Source organism: Triturus cristatus, chromosome 3_2, assembly GCF_964204655.1.
Source record: "Triturus cristatus chromosome 3_2, aTriCri1.1, whole genome shotgun sequence".
Lineage (NCBI taxonomy): Eukaryota > Metazoa > Chordata > Amphibia > Caudata > Salamandridae > Triturus > Triturus cristatus.
In genome coordinates, this window is record NC_140584.1 from 910304475 (window position 1) to 910327654 (window position 23180).

General features: G+C 47.0%; 1 protein-coding gene across 7 annotated transcripts in view; it reads left to right on the forward strand.

Annotated features, from left to right (window-relative positions):
• Window positions 1-948: 948 nt before the first annotated feature.
• The window catches only part of RPH3AL (rabphilin 3A like (without C2 domains)), a 937546-nt gene continuing 915314 nt past the window's right edge, over window positions 949-23180 (forward strand). For 2 of the 7 annotated variants that reach the window (XM_085649361.1, XM_085649368.1), the window contains exon 1: window positions 949-1147. In XM_085649361.1, the coding sequence (XP_085505487.1) occupies window positions 1074-1147 (74 nt within the window). In that variant the 5' untranslated portion in view covers window positions 949-1073. Of the gene's footprint in view, window positions 1154-23180 lie in introns of all 7 variants that reach the window. The other 5 variants (XM_085649367.1, XM_085649362.1, XM_085649364.1 and 2 more) reach the window with 4 other exon arrangements.

Consider the following 23180-nt stretch of genomic DNA (forward strand, 5'->3'; position numbering starts at 1 on the left):
CAAGTCGTTGTGCAAGGATGTTAGTCGTGCAGCCGTGCAAAATGGGGCTCGGATGGCAATCAGGGATCAGGATAATTTCAGGATTATGAAGACGGCCGGCGGAGCTGCACTACAGTGCGGCCATCTTGCCGTGCGCCCTCTAGCGCCCCCCTTCTTGCCCCGTGGTTGTGTGATTTGTGGGAGGTTGATGACGTAGAGCGAGTTGCCTCCTTTGGTTGAGACAGGACCTTCGGATGTCCATGAAAATGGCCCTGAAGAGCTGAGGACATCTGGCGCGCCATAAAAGAAGCTGTAGACTTTCCCAACAAGTTTTAAAGGCCTGGCTGGGCCTTTGCTTTCATAAGACTTTTAAAACCAGGACAGTTGCTGCCTCAAGCAGATGAAACTGTATTTTTGAACGAAAGCATTTACCTAAAAAAAAACTGTTTGTTTTCAAACCATTTTGTGGGAGGCATTGCTATGTTTTAGTACCCATAAATGAATGTCTTGCTGCCTTCCTTGTGGCCGTTTTTGAAATAGGAAACCAGGTTTTGGATGGTTACATTTTTTATTCTAAAATCTCCCACTTCATAAAAAAAACACGCACACCACAATTTGATTTTTTTTTTTTTTTAACTAACTTCTGATATCTCTATATGAGACTTACAACATGAAGGTATCATAGGTTTCTATGCATTTTACCATCATTGAATGTATGATGGTAAATAACTAGGACTACAAGAACCAGAACGCAAAGAAAAAACGTGGGATGGATGAATTACCCACGCATGGAATTGGGCATTTTGAGTTTTCTGAAATGAAGACTTCTTTTTTTGCGTTAACTTTGGCACCATCATTTGAGCAGTGCACATTTAACAGCAGTATCCATTCCTGACAGATTTGTTTTTGCACATGTGCTGTAAAAGGAGGGTTCTTTGCTGCATGTTACCAAGTGCTGTTCATGTTTGACTGAATGCCGGTCCTGCTCCACTCAGGCGAGGAGTCCACGTCATTGTTTAGTCAGAGCCGTCAGACGAGGAGTGCCACAGTACTTGCTGGCTGCTGAGTAATAGCTGAGAACAAGCCGCCTGTTGATGAGGACTCTGTCTGTCGAGCCCCCCTCTCCCAGTGGGCACAACGCACGAGAACACATCCGGATTTTCTTCAGGTAACGGTAGGTCGCTGTGCGTTTTATTCAATAACGTCCTCATTATTGCTGCAATCCTGTTTAAACGCGCAAGTCTGTGTTTTTTTCTGGCAAACATAGTTTCCTTTTCGTTCTATTTTCAGTGCGCACATTCACCTTTACCGGCAGCTTCGGAAAATTCATGATCAATTTTGTATTTTTTCTGGTGAATTAGAACTCCGTGCGCGCTCTCCCTGAAAAGGAAACTTCTTTTTATAACTTGTTTTCGGCAAATTTTGTTGTGGTTGCCCAGAAGGTGACGTTCATTTTATTTTCGGCGAATAGCCCCGTGTTTCTCGGCAGGTCTTTGTTGACATTGTGGTGTTTGGTGAAGTTAACTGCTTACCTCATAACAAAAGTCCTGGCAGCTATTTTCATTTGTCTGTAGCTGCACAGGGCGAGAAGACCCTCAGCTTCCTTGCAACCAAAGCCTGGAACAAACTACCCAAATCCCTCAGACAACAAACCCAGGAAAAACCGTTTCGAAAACTGCTAAAGACCTGGATCTTTAATCTCCCGGACGATCACTCCAAAGCTTCCATCTAATCCTCTTGCACTGGCTCACTTAGGTTCCCTAGCGCCAAGATGCTCCCTCCGGAGCGAACGTCGCGCTCTATAAATACCCCACAAATATACAAATATACACAGTGTCAAAAAGAAGAATGCTGACAAATATTGACGAAGTAATGATTAAATACACATATTTAATCGCGCTACTGTCTGTGAACTTGCATTGAAATATATTGCTGTTTGTAAACTCGACTCGCAACTGGTAGTGTGTGTTAGATAAAGGAGCAAACGTACGCTTTGGGACTGAACTGTTTTCTTGTCTTGATGGGGCTTCAGCAGTTGCCTGCGATGAGCCACATTTAAGTCAATGTTTGTTAGCTGAGAATTGATTTGGGGAGAAAAGGTGTCGATCGTTGTCTCGTAGTTACACAGATGTCTAAAAATACATGGTTTCAAAATATATTAGCTTTCTCGATGTGGCAACCACAACAACTAACCAAATTATATTTAAAAAACAAAAAAAAAGATGTATGTGCACAAATTATATTATATAAATTGGGGGTAAAAGGCTTTGGTACACGATTGATCTTGGGACATACATAATCTTTTTGCATAGACAGTAAAACCATAGCCCCTACTGTAATTTTTTCTTCTTCTCAATAAGGTGCTAACAGAAAAGCTCTTGCAGGTAAATTTGGACAGCCTGTCCCCTTTCTGTCTGGCATGTCTTATATTTGTATATACGAGGCCTTTAGTGGTCCACGACGGACTTCTTACAAGTATTACGTAATCAGTTTGACGTGACTGGCTGTGGTTAATAAAGTGATGAAGCAGTGCGTTCAGGTAACGGTTGCATGCTGAAGAATAAAGACGTGCAAACGAGTGCAACGTGTGTGGCGTGGTCTGATACCTGCTCCCGTGCTGGGGAGGACGCTACAAATGGCAATAAGATAAGGGATATGTAACTGCAAGGATGCAAGACTACTCTCCCTGAGAGTTTGCCTTGGTCCAGCAAACTGCTCGTGCGTGGCACGTGGGCCCCAAGAAATGGTCTACAGTTGGCGTATTTGGAGTCAAAACTCACCTCCAGCTTTAGAGAGGCCCTCGAAGAAGGTGAAAGCCCTATGAAGAAGCACAGTAAGCAAGCCCAAAAGAAGTCGACTGGTAAGGTCGAAAGAAAAGATATTGCGCCACAACATAACGGAGCCAGCATCGATGCAAAGCAGAAGCGCTAAGAGCAGCAACAGCCAGGTATAATGTATACAGTTGAGAATGGTGAAGAGCGCATGCAAGAAAGGAAACCATTATTCACCATAAAGAAGAAAGATAGCTCCCACCAACCTCAACTTGGGCGCGATGACCCGAGTACCAATGAGCATGCTGATGTTTCCAGAGGTAGCACCGAGCTGAAGGACACCGAAGGACAAACGCTGTCTGAACAGCATACACTGGAACAAATGAAGGACGGGAAAACTGTCAAATACAGTGCAGCCGGGGGGAGGAGCCAAGCGCGCAACCAAGATGGCCGCGTAGGTGCGAGGCTCCCGAGGACCTCCGCAACCTCCTACGTTTATCCTGTCTTCATCCTGAATTGGTTGAGGGGGCTGTGTCGGTGAACCTGAGCCGAGGTGGTACCCATTTTCCGTTTTTGAATCGGACCCCGGGTGCCGGGATGAGCATTGACTGAAGTTTGAGGCCTACTTCTCTCCTGACCCCGGACTCGGGTTTGGGGGTGATCCAGTGGAGAAGTGAATAACAACGGCGGGACGAGCCTGGTGAGTCGCGTACCCCACACTTTCACTTTCGCTTTTGAGTCCCCTTGCCGTCATCGCGAGTGGGATTACGGCGCTTCTTTGTGTGGTGGTGGCCTCGCTGGGGGACCCTGCCTGCCTGCCTGCGGGGACCTGCTCCGCCTTCCTGAGGTGACCTCCGGGGTTCTTGGCCTCGATTGCTTGCTCTCCACTGCATGACTAGTGAGGGTGCAAGATACACGACGATGGCCACGAAGCAGGATGGAGATCGGCTGAAGGCCAAATCGACCCGGCGTGGCACCGCACTTCAAGTCAACATTATGGATCGCTACACCCTCCCGAAGGGGTCTCCCGGCGGGTCGCATAAGTCTTCCGAGTGCCCCCCGGATGCCCCGGATTTGCCTACGGATCTGACTTTGCAGGACGTCATGGGCGCCATTGCTGAGATGAAGACCTCGGTGGGCCAACAATTCGACACCTTGGCGCACAAACTCGATGCGGTCCTCATCGATGTCAACCTTGTTAGAGCAGATCTATCTAAGACAAATGACCGGGTTGACTCTTTGGCCCATACCGCGTCGGGCCTCACGACTGAGGTAGCGGCCCTCCAGACAGAGGTGCGCCGGCTCCGGCAGGCAAGTGCGCTCACGGATCGGCGCCTGGAGGACTCCGAGAGCAGGGCCCGGAGGAATAATGTTCGCATTATCGGAGTGCCTGAGGGACTGGAGGATTCGGCGGCGGATCTCTTTGTGGAGGACCTGATTTCTACCCATCTCCAGCCTCGAGGACTGAGTAAATTCTTTGCGGTGGAGAGGGCCCATAGAGTTCCTGGCGGCAGACCGAAGGTCGGAGCCTCCCCGCGGCCTCTTATTGCCCGTATCTTCAACTTTCGGGACAGGGATGCGATTTTACAAGCTTCCAGACTGCGAGGGCCGCTTAAGCTGGAGAACATGGCGGTGAACTTTTATCCTGATTTCACGCAGGCGGTCCTGAAGCAGAGACTGAGTTTTATGGGCGTCAAGCGGCGGCTTCGAGACATGAACTTAAAATACGCAATGCTTTTCCCGGCCAGGCTGCGTGTGGAGGCTGATGGTCGCACTCACTTTTTTGACCGTCCTGAGACGGCCGGGGACTGGTTGGACACTTTGTCTGGGGGACATGATCGGGATGGGATGGGGGCAGCGGGAGGAGAGTGCCCACCGGACCGGGTATGAGGTATTGACACTGGGGCTCATTCCTGATGATGCCACCTTTCGGCCAAGCTTAGGGTCTCTTGACTGTTGTGTCTTGTTCCCCCCTCCATTGGAGGTTGTGCTGTGTCTCGAGGGGGTTCTCTTTCCTCCTCTAGGGGGTCTTTGTAGTTTAGTTTACACAGGGGCGACAGGCACACTGCAAGTTGGGGGGGCTGTCTGGGCTCATGCAGGGGTGCAGGGAGGGGGGAGTTTTGTTTGGGATGTTGGGTTGGGGTTGGGAATTGTTTATTTGTACCACAAGGCAGAAGTATTGTTGTGCTATCTCTAAAGTGCTCTCTGGGGGGAGACTGATCGGTTTTGGCTATGATGGGGGGTAGGGGACTGAGGCTTTTGTCCTGGAATGTTAATGGACTGGGGGACAGGATAAAACGGGGGGTGGTCCTGCAGTTCTTAAAACGGATCTCACCCGATATAGTATTTCTGCAGGAAACACACCTCATTGGAAATTCCTTTCGTGCCATGAATAGACGGGGCTATCGCCTTGTAGCTCACTCGGGCTTCACATCTGGTTCGAGGGGTGTGGGCATTATGGTTAAAACCTCGCTCCCGTTGGAGGTTGATGAGGTGCTCCATGGTGATAGGGGACGGTATACGGCTCTGGTGGGTAGACTGGAGGGTAAAGTGATTGTTTTGGTTTCTGTTTATGTCCCACCAGGGTTGCAGACGACTACTTTCGCTGATTTGGGGCGCCTTCTTCTTGGCCTGCCGGAGGGGATTCTAGTGGTTGGGGGGGACTTTAACGCTGTAATTTCCGGAACTGAGGATCGTCACCCACCCAGGGATCTCCCCCGCGCCCAAGCTTGGTTATCTGGCCTCTTGGATACCCTGGGGCTGGTGGATTGTTGGCGGCTGAAACACCCTACGCAGATACAATACACCTTTCATTCCGGGGCTCATGGCAGTCTTTCGAGGCTTGACTATGTTCTGATGCCAGCAGCACAGGCGGGGAGGGTTGGGGAGGTGCGACATCTGGCTCGGGGTATTTCAGACCACTCCCCGCTCCTGTTGCACTTCGACATTGTCCCGAGGGGGGAGGGGAGGGTGGTCCCGATCAACCCCTGGTACCTCCGTGACCCCACAATTCGCGCAGATTTGGTTAAATCTCTTGAGCGATATTTTGAAGACAATGTGGGGTCTGTGTCGTCTGCTGTTTCTTTGTGGGAGGTGTTCAAGACGGTACTTCGGGGGGAGGCCCTATCCCTCATTTCCCATTCCCGGAGGCGCGAGCGGGAGGAGGTGATCCGTATCGAATCTGAGATAACTGAGTTGGAGGGTGATCTGGAGTGTGGGGTCACGGAGGATAAACTACATGCTCTCAGACTCAAGCAGGCGGACTACAAGGCCCTAGTCACGGAGGCAGCCATGGGCCTGAGTAGAGAGCAACAGGGGCGACTGTATGATGTGGGTGATAAGGCTGGTAAACTGATTGCGTGGCTGGATAAAAAGGAGAGAGCGAGTCGAGTGGTCCCATCGATCGAGAGACTGGATGGTGTGTGTGTCACTGAGCCGGAGGAAATTGTTGATTGTTTCGCTGAGTATTTCCGTGGGGTGTATTCCCCGGTATCTTCCCGCTCGGAAGAGGATTCCCACGACCTGCTTAAAGACATTGCGCTGCCTTCCCTTTCGGAGGAGGATAAATTGTTGTTGGACGCGGCTCCGACATCTGAGGAGATTGCCCTCGCCATACGTTCGGTCGCCTCTGGCAAGGCCATGGGTCCTAATGGCCTTCCCATCGAATTGTACAAATTACGACCTGATACACTGGCTCCGCATCTCCGTGATATGTTCCTCGCGGCCCGGTTGGCGGGTTCCCTCCCGCTGGACCAGCGTCTTGCCACTATTGTGGTTATTCATAAGGAGGGGAGGCCGCGGGATCGGGTCACGTCTTACAGGCCCATTTCGCTGTTGAATGCGGAGCCGAAAATTCTCGCCAAGGTGCTGGCTAATCGGCTGGTTGGCGTGGTGTGCGATCTGATCCATCAGGACCAGTCCGGCTTTATCCCTCATCGCAACACCGCGCTCAACCTGCGGCGTCTGCATGGGGTGCTCGCGAGGGTCCCATTCATACGAGAGCCAGCCATTTTGGCGTCCTTGGACGCCACTATGGCGTTCGACACGCTTGAATGGCCATATATTTGGGCGACGCTGGCTAAGTTTGGGTTTGGCCCGGGATTCATTGGCTGGGTGAAATTGTTGTATTCCGGACCGCTGGCGCAGGTGGTGGTGAATGGTAGAGTATCGGCTCCTTTTGAATTGGGCAGGGGCACGCGGCAGGGCTGCCCGCTGTCGCCGCTCCTCTTTGCGCTTGCCTTGGAGCCCCTGGCGGAGTGGCTGCGGTGGCACCCTTCGATTCATGGTCTCCGATGGACCCCCGAGTATGAGGATCGCGTCTCCCTTTACGCGGACGATATTCTTTTGTACCTTGCTTCCCCGCGTGAATCACTGATTGTGTTAGTGGATGTATTGTGTTCATTTGGCCGCAACTCCGGCTTAGTCATCAACTAGGCTAAATCCTGTGTGTATGTCCTCTCGGGGGAGGCTCCTATCCTTCCGCGGGGTTGTCCTATCCAGGTTGCTCCGCAGGGATTTAAGTACCTGGGTATCTTTATTACCCTGGACGCTGCGGCCCGATATAAACAGAACTTACTCCCCCCCCCCCCCTCAGCGCCTGAAGGAGGATGTGGCGCGTTGGAGGCGCTTGCCGCTCTCGCCGCTCGGCCGTGCGGCACTGTTTAAGATGATGTCGTTGCCACGTTTCTTATACGCTCTACAAAACACGATGGACGTCGTCCCGGCGCGCTACTTTCGGGAGGTGGAGGGTCTGCAGCGCCACCTGTTTTGGGATGGGAGGCCGCGTATCGCCCTCGCGAAGCTGACGCTCCCGTGGTATGACGGGGGGGTTGCCCTCCCAGACATCAAACGGTACTACTGGGCCTCCCAGCTGGCTGCGATAAACCACGGCCTTTACGGGCCCGCCCTTAACCCGGCTTTTGAAATGGACAAATTGTTGCTGCCGGGTGGCGACTATAATCGTGCGCTCTACTCTAGATCGCTCGACGCACGTCTGACGGGTCCTACGCGGGTCACGGTACGGGTGTGGCACGCGGCAAATTTGGCGATGGGGTGGAAGGATCGGTTGACCCGGGCGACGCCACTGTATGCATCTGAGCGATTGGGCTGCTTGTGGACCTCGAAAGGCTTTGAGAAGTGGGACACGATAGGCATCAGCAGGGTGGGCGATCTCTGGACGAGGGGGGGATTCAAAACGTTTGATGTGCTGCAGACGGAATTCCAGTTGCAGGACAGGGAGTACTTCCGGTATGTACAGGTTCGTCACGCGCTGTGTTCTGTATTCCCGGATGTGGCGACCATCCCGGAGTGCTCCCCTCTGGAAGATAGAGTGCTAGATGGGCATGTACCGGATTGCACTATCTCATTGATTTATAAAAAGCTCATCAACGATCGCTCGGGACTGCTGACTGGCCTTCGTGAGGCATGGGTTGCCGATGGATTGGAGCTGGATGACGAGGACTGGGTATCTGCGGTGGCCTTCCCGAAAGAGGTGGCCATACCGGCCCGCCTTCGTTTCGTCCAGCTCAAAATACTCCACAGGGTCTACGTTACGGGGCCGGGTCTGATGCGTATGGGATATGCCGTGGATGGGATGTGTAAGCGTGGGTGTGGTTTGTCGGGGACCTTCTTCCATACTTTGTGGGAATGCCCGGAGGTGGCGCGCTTCTGGCGTGGTGTACATGCGGTGTTGCAAGCGGTCACGCATGTGACGCTGTTTCCCGAGGCTAGGAGATGTCTGCTAAATGTGTGGGAGCCGACTGATTACACGGTGCCGCAGACGTGGTGGGTGACACTGGGATATATGGTGGCCAAGCGTGACATAGCACAATTGTGGGGCTCCCAGAGGTCACCAACGGTCTCGGTGTGGAAGGACAACATGGATTGGTGTATGTTTCGGGAGAAGGTAGTGTATGTGGCGAGAGGTAAGCCTGGGAAATGGGTGAAAGTGTGGGGCCCCTGGAACTCCTATCGTGGCGGGATTTGTACCCCGCCGCTGACGCCTGATTTGGCAGTGGCCCAGTCTCCCTAGTCTGCTTGTTACCTTGGTTCTGTGTATCGTGTTCACTTTGTTTCTGTCCCGACCCGTCCCCCCCCCCCTATTCCTGTGGATCGGTAGGGTCCTCCCCAGGGGAGCTCATAATGCTGCTTTGACTTTTGCTGCCTTGTGGATTTGTTTGTAGTTTCTCATAAAAAATGGAACCGCCATTTGGGGGGTCCGGACGGTTTGGCCGCTAACGCTTTCTTCGACTTCTAGGACCTTCATCACTTGCCGCTTGTGTTTCATAACTGTGTTTTTATGCTCCCACTGCTTGCTAGCGGCCGGCCTGACGGTTGTAGGCCCATCTTTGTATATCTTTTGCATTCTGTAATAAAGGTTTAAAAAAAAAAAAAATACAGTGCAGCCATGTTTCTGAAACCACCATCTCCATTCTATACCATAAAATAGCAGAATATTGGCGCCAGATGGACTGCCTGGATCAAAACGTTTGATGACTTTATAGATGAAGCTGATGACAAAAAGATCATCAGATACTTAAAGAACCTGGCAAATGATGGAGTAAAAGAAGGTATAAAGAAAATAACACAAGCTGATGAAGTATCGTACCGTCAAATCAAGAAGATGTTGGAAGCCAAGTTCAATTCAATGCCGAATGTCGACTATGAGAGTTACACCTTTTAACCCAGCAAGATAGCAGCATGGTGAGATGAATGGTTGAGTTTGTTGAAAGACCTAATACGCTCATAAAGCACTGCAAGCTTAGTGAATTCAATGATGAAGAAACCATGCGTTTTAAAGTCATCGGTGGTTGCCTCTCTGACTCGTTCCGATGCTGCAGGAAACACTCAGTTTGGAGGAAGTGCTAAAGGCTGCAAGAGCAGAGGAATGTGCAGATCGACAGTCTGCTGATATGGAAGCTGGAACAACCCAAAGTGAATCAGTATTGGGTATGAAAAGTAAGCAGAAACACATTCACAGGCCCACAGAGTGATGTTTCCAAAGAAAATTAAAGTATTTCCGTTGTGGATACTCCTTTCCACATGAAGATAAATGTCCTGCCATCAGACAGATATGCAAAGGCTGAGGGAAAGAAAATGATTTCATAATGGTTTGTAAAGCAAAAGAGAAACTAAGTGCATCACGGAGAGATGAGAAGATGGACGCCCGAAAGTTCCAGAAGCACTCTAGCCAATTCCACAAGGTCAAATAGAACCATCAACTGAGGCAAATGGCAACGAAACTTAGTTGATCGTTCTCAAATTAATCTTCCAAAGGTTGATTAACGTAATTAACGAGTGACAGTGAGGAAGATGGATGTGTGATAATGTTGGCAGTCATAGACCGACATACACATGCAGGATTGGCCACTTGCAAAGAAGAACACAAATATAAAAAGAATCACCACACGAATCAACAAAGGTTATTTGGACATTGTCCTAAAATCATGCTCAAGGTGAATGGTTGCCCTATGACTTTTATTATATACAATGGTGCGTCGATAAACATAATGTCGGCAGAAAAATTCAGCATACTATCTCTGGTACCACGTCTCACACCATCGAGAACCAAGGTGTACACCTAGGCAGCCTCCATGCCTATGCAGAGTCAAGGATACTTTGTAACAACCGTGGGGCACAAGAAAACGACAGTGCAAGTACCAAATCATGTCCTTTAAGGTAAGTCATCAAGTCAATGCTTGTGAAGGTTCGATACAGCTGTTGACATGGGACTGGTCTCTATTAGCTACAACTTGAAAGCTCATTCTGAAATAGTGTGTCCATTCCTGACATTGTTTCATAGACTTGCGAAACTTAAGATAATGAAGGTGCAACTTCACAGTGATGAAGACATTGGCCTTGTTGCCCAGCACTACGTTGAATTGCTTTTCACCGACAGGAAGCAGTTGAGAAAGAACTAGAGACACTGTTAAAGCATGACATAACCGAGCGCTCTGCTGGTCCGACGCCATGAGTTTCACCCATTGTGGTGGTGCCAAAGAAGGACAATGGAAGTTCAGTGCACATTTGTGTTGATCTGCGACAGGCCAACAAAGCAGTCGAATGAGAAAGACATCCAGGTCCCCACATTACGGGCATGGATGCCAACGTTTTCTGCCACCTTGATTTGAACTAAGGCTACCGTCAATTTGAACTGGAACACAACTGTAGGCAGATCTACCAACTCACAAAGAGCCACTGTGTGACACACAATATCGGCTCCCATCACACGGTCGTCCGGTGAGGAGCTGATGTCACATGGTGGCAGGGAAAACAAGCTGAATACTACTGTAACCAGTAGATTGCAGCTAGTTTTCGGAGGCTTTGAACTGCCAATACACTAGCATCAGTAAGCTTTTTTTTTTTTTTTTTTGGGAGGAGGATGTGGGGGCTTGGAGACATGGTAGGGGAAAAGTGCCTCTTAGGTTTCTTGCACGAGGCCTCGCCCCCTCCAAGGCTCTATTCCCCTCCTCACATTGTGAGATTTTTATTGAAGTTGGCAGGTCTGTGTAGGTACATTACTACTGTTTCAGCTCATGATGGCTTGTTCGGATATAAAAGAACATGCCGAAGTAAGAAGTGTGAGTTTCACAAAAACATACTTAAATTCTTTGGACATATTTTCTTTGAAAAGGGAATGACTCCTGACCCACTTGGGCTTCCGGCTGGTGAGCGGGCTAGTGTTCAGGCACAGAGAGCCTACTTATTCCATGACCGGCGCCATAGCACAGTCGGATGCGGTTGACACTGCAGACTACGCGCTATCGCTTTTAGCATTGTAACTTTGTTTTTAAAAAAAGTGGGAATCAAGGAGTGGAGGTGAGAAATTTCTAAGTAAACTGCAAATTTACCTGTAAGCCTCGCCCAGCACCCCGGTCCGTCGCGGCAAGTGCCGATTGCACGGAGGGTGACTACTGGGACTCAGAATTCCTCACTTCCGGTTCACTTGGGCTTCCGGCTGGTGAGCGGGCTAGTGTTCAGGCACAGAGAGAGTACTTATTCCATGACTGGCGCCATAGCACAGTCGGATGCGGTTGACACTGCAGACTACGCGCTATCTTTTAACAAGTAATTTTATTTCACTGCACTATCGCTTTTAGCATTGTAACTTTGTTTTTAAAAAAGTGGGAATCAAGGAGTGGAGGTGGGAAATTTCTACGTAAACTGCAACTTTACCTGTAAGCCTCGCCCAGCACCCCGGTCCGTCGCGGCAAGTGCCGATTGCACGGAGGGTGACTACTGGGACTCAGAATTCCTCACTTCCGGTTCACTTGGGCTTCCGGCTGGTGAGCGGGCTAGTGTTCAGGCACAGAGAGCCTACTTATTCCATGACCGGCGCCATAGCACAGTCGGATACGGTTGACACTGCAGACTACGCGCTATCTTTTAACAAGTAATTTTATTTCACTGCACTATCGCTTTTAGCATTGTAACTTTGTTTTTAAAAAAGTGGGAATCAAGGAGTTGAGGTGGGAAATTTCTAAGTAAACTGGAAATTTACCTGTAAGCTTCGCCCAGTACCCCGGTCCGTCGCGGCAAGTGCCGATTGCAAGGAGGGTGACTACTGGGACTCAGAATTCCTCACTTCCGGTTCACTTGGGCTTCCGGCTGGTGAGCGGGCTAGTGTTCAGGCACAGTGAGCCTATTTAACAATATGCTGAGGTGAACGCGCAGCGCACGCACGCAGCGGGCGCGCCGGCGGCATGCCGAAGGCGCGCCAAAGGCAAGCCCGTCTGCGCCCGTCCGCGCCTGTACCGAGCCTAGGGCCAGAACCCCTGGAACTGATAATAGAAAAAATGGAAGAATTTTATATACATACAAAGAGCTACAAGAGCTGGGAAACATAGCAGATAACCACCACTGCAGACGTCTAGATCCTATGGACGAAGTCAAGCATTGTGATTGCTGTAAAATTCCCTTTCATTTCACCAGAATAGGCAAATTTGAGCCACAGATCTACACTGCTATCAATAATACGAGGGTCGCGGTTCTCAGGGCAGTACTAATAAATGCAAGATCCTTAATAAAACACAATACAGAGATTGCTGAATTGTTGGATACACATCACCTGGATGTGGCCTTTATTACGGAAACATGGGCTGATGGAGCATCTGACCCAGATATTGCTTTAGCATTACCACCTGGCTATACTGCCACCAGAGCTGATAGAATAGGGAGAAGGGGGGGGGGGGGGGGGGAGGAAGGCTTGCCATCTTATGTAGAGAGGAGCTGCATGTCCACAGCTCGATTGTGGGTAACTCCTCAGATTGTGAAATGCTTCTATTTCAAATAACACTCACAAAGAACTACACATTCAGAGGCCTTTTACTGTACAGACCTCCCAAGGCGAGGGCCCCTCTGCTATCAATCTTAAGCCCAATTCTAGAATCAGGTCTGCAAGGATCAGACTTCACAATCCTAGGGGACTTTAATTATCATCTTGAAAAAGTAACGGACATCAATACTGCCGAATTGCTCGATGCAATGTCTGGACTCTCCCTGGACCAGATCGTTAATCAAGGTACTCATGTGGCAGGACACACACTGGATGAGATTTTCTCCTCCAACCCTAACCTTAAAATTACAGAGCTATTACCCGTTACATGGTCAGACCATAAAGCCATCATATTTTCTATTACTGTTAGTCAGGTACAGCTTGGCTTATCCAAAGGCCAGAGGTCAGTTATATACCAAGACTGGGCAAAAATCAACACACAGCTGCTACAGGAGACACTCATTTCTGTGCCTGAGACCTGTATCTGTGCCCAACAGTAATCAGCTAGCCGACAGGATCTCCTCTTGGATAAAGACAGCGGTAAAAATGGCAGTCCCTACTAAATGCTTTATTCCAAAACGGAAAAAGCCATCAGAACCTTGGTTCTCTGGAAAACTCAGGGCACAGAAACAAACATGTAGGAGGGCCGAGAGAAAATGGAGAGCTAACTACGATCTAAACTTAAAAAATGACTATGTTCAAACACTAACTGAGTACAAAAAACTTGTGATCAGGGAAAAGTGTAATTATTTTACAAGCAAAATCAAAGAGACGATGAACTCCAGTAAGGAACTCTTTGCGACAATTAAAAAATTAGCAGGTCCCTCACCCAGGAATCAACTGGAAGGCAGCGCTGATTTCTGCAATAACTTAGGAAAGTTCTTTGTGGACAAAGTTGCCAAAGTATTTGAACTATTCAAAACAAACCACTCCATTTCAAGTTCAGATAACTGCCCTAACCCAGAACTAGACACATCAAATCCCAAAATAGACTTCAGTTTCACGGTCCCTACAGTAGAACAGATACACCAGGTGGTAAAAACCATCAAATCCGGCAACCCAACGGATCCTTGCCCGCCAAAAATAATGCACTTATTTCCAGACATACTTAGTGAGCAGCTACACGGCCTGTTCTTGGAGATAAACCATTCAGGAGTGTTTCCGGAGGCCTGGAAAATCGCAGCAGTAAATCCTTTACTAAAAAAAAGTACCCTGGACCCTAAAGACCTCAGCAGCTATAGGCCAATCTCCAGAATACCTTTCCCAGCTAAGGTACTGGAGAAGCTGATTAACTAACAACTAAAGGATCTCGTAGTCTCCAGGAATTACCTGGATAACTCACAATATGGTTTCAGAGAACAGCACGGTACCGAGACAGCATTGGTGATGGCAGCGGAAGGTCTCAGGAATGCCTTAGACACAGGAGGGAAGGCCGCCTTGATTTTGTTAGATCTATCGGCGGCTTTCGACACCGTGAACCACGACATCCTCCTGGCACGCCTGGACGAACTAGGGATTCAAGACTCTGCTCGCCAGCTGATGGCGTCCTTTCTGAGAGATAGATCTTTCACAATCACCTTGGTAGAACACGCTTCTAACCCTTTCATGACGCCATGTGGGGTACCTCAGGGCTCGGCGCTAAGCCCTACTCTCTTTAACATTTACGTTGCTCCTTTAGCCTCAGTCATCAGAAACTTCGGTTTCACACCAGTCTCTTATGCCGATGACACTCAAATAGTGGTATCAGTATCTGGCAATATAGAGGAATCAGTAGATCGCTTTAGGAACTGCATGACTTAAGTCAATCATTGGATGCGATGCAACTGCTTAAAGTTAAACGGTGAAAAAACCGAGATCATGCTGCTAGGTACTATGGCCGATCTCTGGTCTCCCGACTGGTGGCCTGACACTCTGGGCGACTGCCCTCTCCCAGTGAGGAAAGTCAAAAATCTCGGATTCATTTTCGACGATAAACTGACTTTTAATGCCCAGACAAATAAGGTGTCATCCTCCATTTGGCATACTTTGAAATTGATCAGAAGAATATTTCCATTTATTCCTCTGGACTCACGGAAAACAGTGGTCACAGCGCTTGCCTTGTCTACACTGGACTATGGCAATGCCTTATACACAGGCATCCAAACTCAATACCTTACCAAACTGCAACGCCTCCAGAACGCGGCAGCAAGATTGGTATTGGACATCCCTAGACTCGAATCAGTCTCTAATAAGCTAAAGGACTTACATTGGCTTCCCGTGGACAAGAGGATACAATTTAAATCCTTGTGCTTGGCTTATAAGGCACTCCACGGCTCAGGATCACATTTCCTGGGAACTCAATTCCAATGGAATGTCCCAGGTAGAAGTCTCGGATCCTCCAACACTAAACTCGTCCTAGTACCCAAATACAGGCAGAACAGATGGGGAGGAAGAAGTTTTCTGCTGAGGACAACCAAGCTATGGAACCTCCTACCCATTAACATAAAAAACAGCCCTACACTCTTCGCCTTTAGAAAGGCCATCAAGACATGGCTATACCCCTGCTAATCATCCTCACAGAATCTCCTTGCATCCAACTTTAGCGCCAAGACGCTTTTGGGCATTCTTGCGCTCTACAAATGTAAAAATCAAATCAAATCAAAAGGTACAAGCATTGTCTTCTACTTGCCCTTCAGAAGATATGACCATGCTGCGATCTTTCTTAGGCATGGCCAGCTACTGATCCAGGTACATTTGTGATTTTCCTATTGTGAGTCCACCTCTAAGAGAACTAACAAACTGAGATGTTCTGTTTGAATGTTCAATTGATTGTGAACAAAGTTTCAAGCAAATAAATCTTGCAATTGAAAATGCAACTGAAATGGCTTACTTTGATCCTAAATTGCATACAGAAATTGTGGTAGATGCGAGTTTGGTGGGGCTGGGTGCGATTCTTTCCCAACACAATGGACCGGTTGATGCTCAGAGACACATTGTGGCCTATGCTAGCTGGAGTGAATCTCAGGCCGAACATGCTTAATTCTCAACCTGAGAAAAAAAGCTTAGCTGTAGTATGGGTGTGTGAATACTTCCATGTGGTTCATTATGGAAAGCATTTCATCCTTGTCACCGATCTTCAGACCTTACTCACCATTTTCGGAAATCCGAAAGCCAGAGAGGTGGCTTGTGTCTGCAGGAATATGAGGACACTATTTTGCACAAGCCGCGCAAGGATCAAAACGCTTCAGACAACTTTTCACAAGTGCCGCCACTGCGTCATAGTACAATGTCCAAAGATCCTGAGGCCTACATTAATTTAATAGTGAGCCTGCAGCTCTTTCTATTGAACAGATTCTGGCAGCTTCTAGTACTGACAGATACATGCTCAACCTTAAAGAAATCATTATGACGGAGTCATGGAAGAAACTGACTCGACCTCTTACCAATAACGTTGAGGGCCAGAAATTCAAGAATGTTCGGGAAGAACTTTCTGTTCCACATGATGGTGTCATTCTGAGAGGGGCAAGAATAGTTATTCCTGAAACCCTGAGGCAACAAGTTATTTACCTGGCACACAAAGAACATCGTGGCATTGCGGCCACTAAAAAAACACTCAAGGATCGAGTGTGGTTCCCTTGCCTTGATGAACAGAGTTGAAAGGGAATTGAAAGCTTGGCATCAGTGCAACCGTCTGTCTCCCAAAATGACTCGGCACCCACTGAGTTTGTCCGCTCTTCCTGAACAGGCCTGGGAGCGAATTGTGGTTGACTTTTTCAGAACCCTCATTAATGGACATCATCTTATGATAGTTGTTGATGAGTACTGACGTTTTCCTCTAGTGGAAGACTTGTCATCAACCAATCATGACAAAGTCATCGAGAGGCTGGATGACATTTTCGCGGCCTATGGTGTTACTTCCATTCTCAAATCTGACAGCAGTCCACCTTTCAATAGCAGAGAGTTCAAGGACTTTCATAATCGTTTGAGCATCAAACATTAGAAAAGTATACCTCTCTGGCCACAGGCAAAGGGTGTTGTTGAATAATTCATGAGTACATTGAAAAGGGTGGTTCAGTATGCTGAGCTGGAAGGAATCCACCTCAAGTCAGCTTTACTCCCAGCCCTCTGTGCCTACCGTTCCACTTCTCATTCCACAACAGGAGAAAGTCCTGCTACCTTGCGGTTTGTAAGAGCTCCTGGAACTAAGACCACCAGTTGGTCAATAGACTCTGACGAGATTTGTGTGACTGACACCTCTCACAAATGCAAAATGAAGGCGTACGCCGAGGCACTCGAGATATGATCTTCAAGGAAGGAGAACAACTTCTTGTCAAGCAAAAGCAGATGTGCAAGACTGACACTCTGTTTAAAGCTGAACTGCTAAGATTTGTGGCGAGCAAAGGACAAATGGTAACTGCTCAATGACCTGGAAAGTCCATAACTAGAGACTCGTCGCACTTCAAGCATTTGCCTCAATGTTCAACAGCTCTTGACCTCATGAGTAAGGCAAGTCCACCTGAGGGCCCAAATCAAGCATCCCTCTTCTCCAGAGATGCCTGATGAAGGCGCCCTTCCTCTACCTTGTACAGCTAGATCTGGAAAACTGGTGAGATAACCTCAACGACTCATCAAGGAGTTCTGATGTGTATTTTTGTATATATGTGTTCGTGCTTTTTATCTAACAAAGGGGAAAATGTTGTGTCTTATGTTTGTATATAAGGCCTCCTTGACGGACTCCTTTCATTCATTATGTAATCGGTTTGGCGGGTCCGGGTGTGATTAATAAAGTTGGTGATGCAGTGCGTTCAGTTAACAGTTGCATGCTGAAAAATAAAGACGTGCAAACTAGAGCTCTGTGTGTGGCTTGGTCTGTTACCATGCTCCCGGGCTGGTGCAGACGCTACACTATCTACATGGGCCATATTGCCTCATGACATAATGACACAATGTGTACACTCATGGCTTGACCTTTTACAAATGATTATCAGATCTGTTACTTTAATTGATTCAATTAAAGCAAAGAATGACTTTTAGTCCCAGAATACACTTATTTGTGAAATGAAATCCCAGAACTGTCCATGGTTCCCGAGTGATGTGAAAATGGCGATCTTAGTTTACCATTTGCAGACTATATTTTGGGCCAGAGCACATTGGGCCACAATTATTAGGCGCAAAATGCGTACCTACTAACTTGCTATTGCGTTAACTTAGCGATTGGAATGGGGAGCAGTGTGGCAGTAATATGTTATTCATCATTCCTTAGTGCATAGGCAGCTGACTTTTACCTGGGTTCTATCGCAATTTGAATCCAGATTGTTACCATGTTCCAGGCACAAGTGGTATTACTTGGCCCAACGTGAATGTGGCTTTTTCTCCACATTAATGGTGGACATTTTAGCACTGCCAGAGGCTCCTTCTTTCTCACACTTCCAATCAGGATTTTCTTTGGTCTCACACTCACCAATGCCTACAGGTCAAGTTGAAACATGGGCATTGGGCGGCAAAGTGTTAGGCCCTCTTCCTGTCTCCAAATGTGGAGAATTGCTATTCACCCAAGGAATCACAGGGTCCTTACCCAGCACTGCAAACGGCATGGCACCCTACAAATAAAAGAGTGAGGCTACAGATGGGAAGCGTGCCACCTGCCCCAAAAACAGGCTTTATGGTTTTTTTCCTAATTAGCTCGGGGACAAAGACCATCTTCAAAAATCTCTACAATAACTAGGGTCACAGGAAGAAATGTGATTGTGTGACCAGGGCGTTTTCTGCATTAAAATTTAAATTGGCCACATTCGCCCCATAACCCATAATTTGCTGTATGGCTTGCAGATTTTAACAAGTAAATTGTTTCTAGATTAAACAGAGCAAACTTTATCAAAATTGCAGCACATTGGCTGCGATGACATGCCAGAAGCTTTACTAAAGTGAACTGGTCACCTTCAGCTGTGGATTGCTGACATTGGCCATTTAAAGATGCAACTGTATTTTCAATTCATGCGAACATCCCCCATTTGACGTACAGAAGCCGCCTTCATTCTGACTGGTAAACACGTTGCGACAGAGCACAACTCAAGGACTTTGGGGACTGGGACAGCTCCGGAATTTCTACTCTGGGTGATGTGTGGGATGAAAAGCACATCAAAGCTCCACCTCGCTGCAAGGGGAGTTCCAGTTCCACAAATCACAATTTTGCAGATATCTGTGAATTAGGCATGTCCTTGAAGTAAATCGCCTGGCCCTGAAACACTCCCTGAATACTGTCCTTTGGAAGCAAGAGCCACATTATAAAGTCTTAGTAAGGCAGCCATCTCTGACTCATACAGAATACTAATATACAATTCACCTCGCCCGTTAGTAAACTTGAAGAGTGAACCCGATCAGGCAGGCGGGAAGGAGGCGGCAGGTGCCCCAGGAGCACTGACTATTTTGTCGAGACTGTTTGATTCATAGTAACTACCTGCATCGGACCAATGACACCTCTGCCCAACTCAAGTACATGTGGAAGACCCACCTGGATGTTTGTTGCAGATGCCACCAAAATAGGGGTGACTTTTTTTAATGTGACTTAGACCTGTCCTGCTGTTAAGGTATATTGAGATTAGGTCACCAGAACACTCTCAAAAGTACTGAGTAGGCCAGTTGACATCCAACCCAAGCAGGAGCTACTAAAATTTGGCGTTACAAGAGGAGAGTGAGTGTTGATTGGGATGGGGGCTCTGCTGGCCAAAAGGGACATGTCCAAATACTGGAGATGAGAACAAGGGTCACCTAAAAAAGAATGGCTGAAAGGCATAGACGTGCTCACGCACAGAGGAACCAATCTACAAGGCCCGGTGGTGACCCCACAAACACTATGAATCTCTATGGCGGTAATAATTCTAGTCTTAACCAATCAGAATGCGAATTAGATCATGATGCTTTTAACTGGAGGGAAAGTTCAGCCCTTAAATACGTTGATTGTTGCAGGTGTTGAGATTTAAGCTAAGGCTAGAGTTATTAATGAATTCTTCTGGGAACATAGTGTTGCGTGAATTCGTTAATTTTTGCATCATACATTAAAATAAAAAAATGTTCAAAAAGAAATAAAAATCTTAAATTGAAATGTATGCAGGATTGATAGAACGATCCATTCTTTGCTTACTTTCTTTTTACTTTATTATGAACATAAAATGAATGTACACCTGACAGACACTGTTCTCAAAGATTCCGGTATTTCAACAGGACACTCAAATTTTAAAAGAACTGCAAATATGTTGTAAAGTCTCATGCCTTTAATTCTAATGTATCTGCTGGTGAGGCATATACATAAGATCATATATGGGATGAAGTAACCTTGCTGTATATTGCAAGTCACTAAGGAGGTCCATGAACAAATAGAGGAACGAGTCTGAAGGCCGAGTTTCTTTCCTCTGAGGTGGCTTGCAATATCCTTATCATGTATGGCATGGAGTACTTTATTCCTTATTAGATATGTTCACACCAACACCTTTCTCAGAAGCCACTTACATATTTGGTGCATAGTTCTTTCGTATTAAAGAGAGAGCATGTTTATATACATGAAGAATAAAAATAGGATCTCTAGTGTAAAATTAAGCACCTCAAAAAAGTGGTTAGCTATGTGTAGCAAACTGATATTAGAATCAGTATAAGACAAGGTCAGTTTATAAGAAAAACAGGTGCAGTCGCTCGGAATCTGTTGAAACATGCAGAGAGATTCTACATTATCTATAATTGCTTAAAGAGTGTAAAAAATAAACATGCTGCCATAAATACCTCCTTTCCACTTGTCATTGTACAGCTAGAAAAACAGAGCAGAAGAAAGAAAAACAATGTTTTGTTTTCTTGCTTTAAACAGCTGCATTAATGATGCTCCTTGGTCTAGGTGAGGTCACGGAGCATAATTAAAGCAGCCGTGCTGGTTCTGGCAGCAGGTATTTTGACGTCAGAACTCGACTCTAAGAAATTATTACAGTTGAATGGCTACGCTATTCCTTAATAATCGCAAATCGCCAATTATAAAAAAATTGGAGACTGGTTTTAAACACAAGGATTGCAGAATCCCATGCATTATGAAATGTATAATGCTGGTCTAGAGAGCTGTATTGTATTTGAAAGAGATGCTGGAAAAAATGACACACAACTCTCTTCCTTGCTGCATAATTTAGTCAAACCTGTAGCAGAATTTGGACTTCCTCCGCTGCATAATTTCAGTAGCTGTAATACAATAATACAGCTCTTTAAACAAAGGAGTTGACTTCACTTGCATTTGCCATACGCCCACCCAATGACAAGATCTGGCTGGGCACGAGTTTACTGGGGGGCAAAACTGTCTTTGTGGCTGTGAATGAGGAGGCCCTTCGACTTTCCCCTCCTCCGCTGCCTTTCCCAAGCTTGGATTCCCTGACAGAATAGAACAGAGGCACACGAAAGAAACATACATTTTTAGGTCAAACCTGGGCAGCGCATGCTCTGCAAGCCATGCTGTATTGAGTTAGGGATTTGAAGCCCCGTCCACTCTCCGCCCATATTTTTTATTGACTTGTGTCGTCCTTTGTAAGTACTGGTTTCTGATTCCTTAATCACTTTGTTAGTCCCTTCTTAGTACCACGTTGTTTTCATTTGAAACCTCCCATGGCGACTGGCTCTTTTGCTTCTGTTGCGACACGGTATGTTTTAATTCATCTGTAAGCAATGTTTTCTTTAATGGGTTTTGCCCTACTGCAGGCACCACGTGCTTTTCTTACATTCAGCACACCATGGGTGCTTTCACTTTCGTAGGAGCGGCTACAATGGCGGGTGCTTGTTTCAAATGCCATAGGTCTCGCATTTACAAGAGTTTGAGCTATTGATATTGTAACTGCCATTAGCTTAAAACTCTTGCAAATGCGAGACCTATAACATTGCAAAAACTGCAGCATGGGGGCTTTTACAAAAAAAAAGCAATTGTTTGACGAACAGATGCTTTTTTTTTTTTGTAAATGCCCCATGCAGCAGTTTTACTTTAATAGCAACCACAAATCTTTCCTTAGACACTTTAATAGCAGCCGCACACCTTTTGTTAGACACGGTTTCTTTAAAGAAAGTGGCGCGGCCTTCTTTTTGTTAGACACGCTTCTTTAAAGAAAGGCGCGGCCTTCATGCACGTGAAAGTGCGGCATGGGGGCATTAACAACAACAACAAAATTTGCAATGCCATAGGCCTCATATCTGCGAGAGTTTAATTTACAATGCCAATAGCTCAAACTCTACTAAATGCGAGACCTATTGCATTGCAAATGCTTGTTATTTTTTCCATCTAAACCATTTTGCTTGTAGCTTGGACTCTTTCAAAGGCTGATTTCAAAACAAATGACATGGCGATAGCTTGGGTTAATAGTTACATCTGTAGGATAAATAGTTTACTTATTGCATGAGCTTTCGAAAATGTCCTAAAATGTTGCATAGTGACACACTGGTATGCAGTATGTAGACCATGGTCTTCTGCAGACAATATGACGTGCTTTGGCTCTTTGTCCCCCATCACCGTTTCTTTTTTTAAACAACTTTATTTTCATTTTAGAATAACAACACAGACAGAAATACATGAGCATAGATAGCATCTCTACACAATGGCAGTACTTTGGATGGGCGTTGGGCATTACATTAACCAGTAGGTTCAATCTTCAACCCACTCTCCAGTGGCGCAGCATGGGGTTCTAAAAACAATTATTTTAACCTCGGGCTACTATTGTGGGTTCCCACCAATCAAAGAGGCAATAGTCATGGTGATTGTTTACCTTCCCTTAATTGGGGCGATGATAAATCACTGATGTGGGAACATCTACTTCTGACATGATCGATGGGTACCCTACAAGGACCTGAGTTCATTGCATGTATTTGATAGAGGGGAGCCATGCCCTTTCGAACTTGCAGATCGTATCGTGGACCATGGCAGGCAGTCTTTCCATCACGCAAATTGTCCAGACCTTGCTCCACCATTGAATGGTACAGGGTACGAGCGGCTGTTTCCATAACTGGGCGATTGATAAGCATGCCGCCAGAAGCAAATGGGAAATGAGTTTGCCTATGGGGGTGGTGAGGAGAAGAATACTGTCTACACCTGGATTGTCTAACAGGAGCACCAGGTGCTGTAGGGGTAGAGCTGCGCCTGTGATGGACTTAATGTGGGATAGGACGTG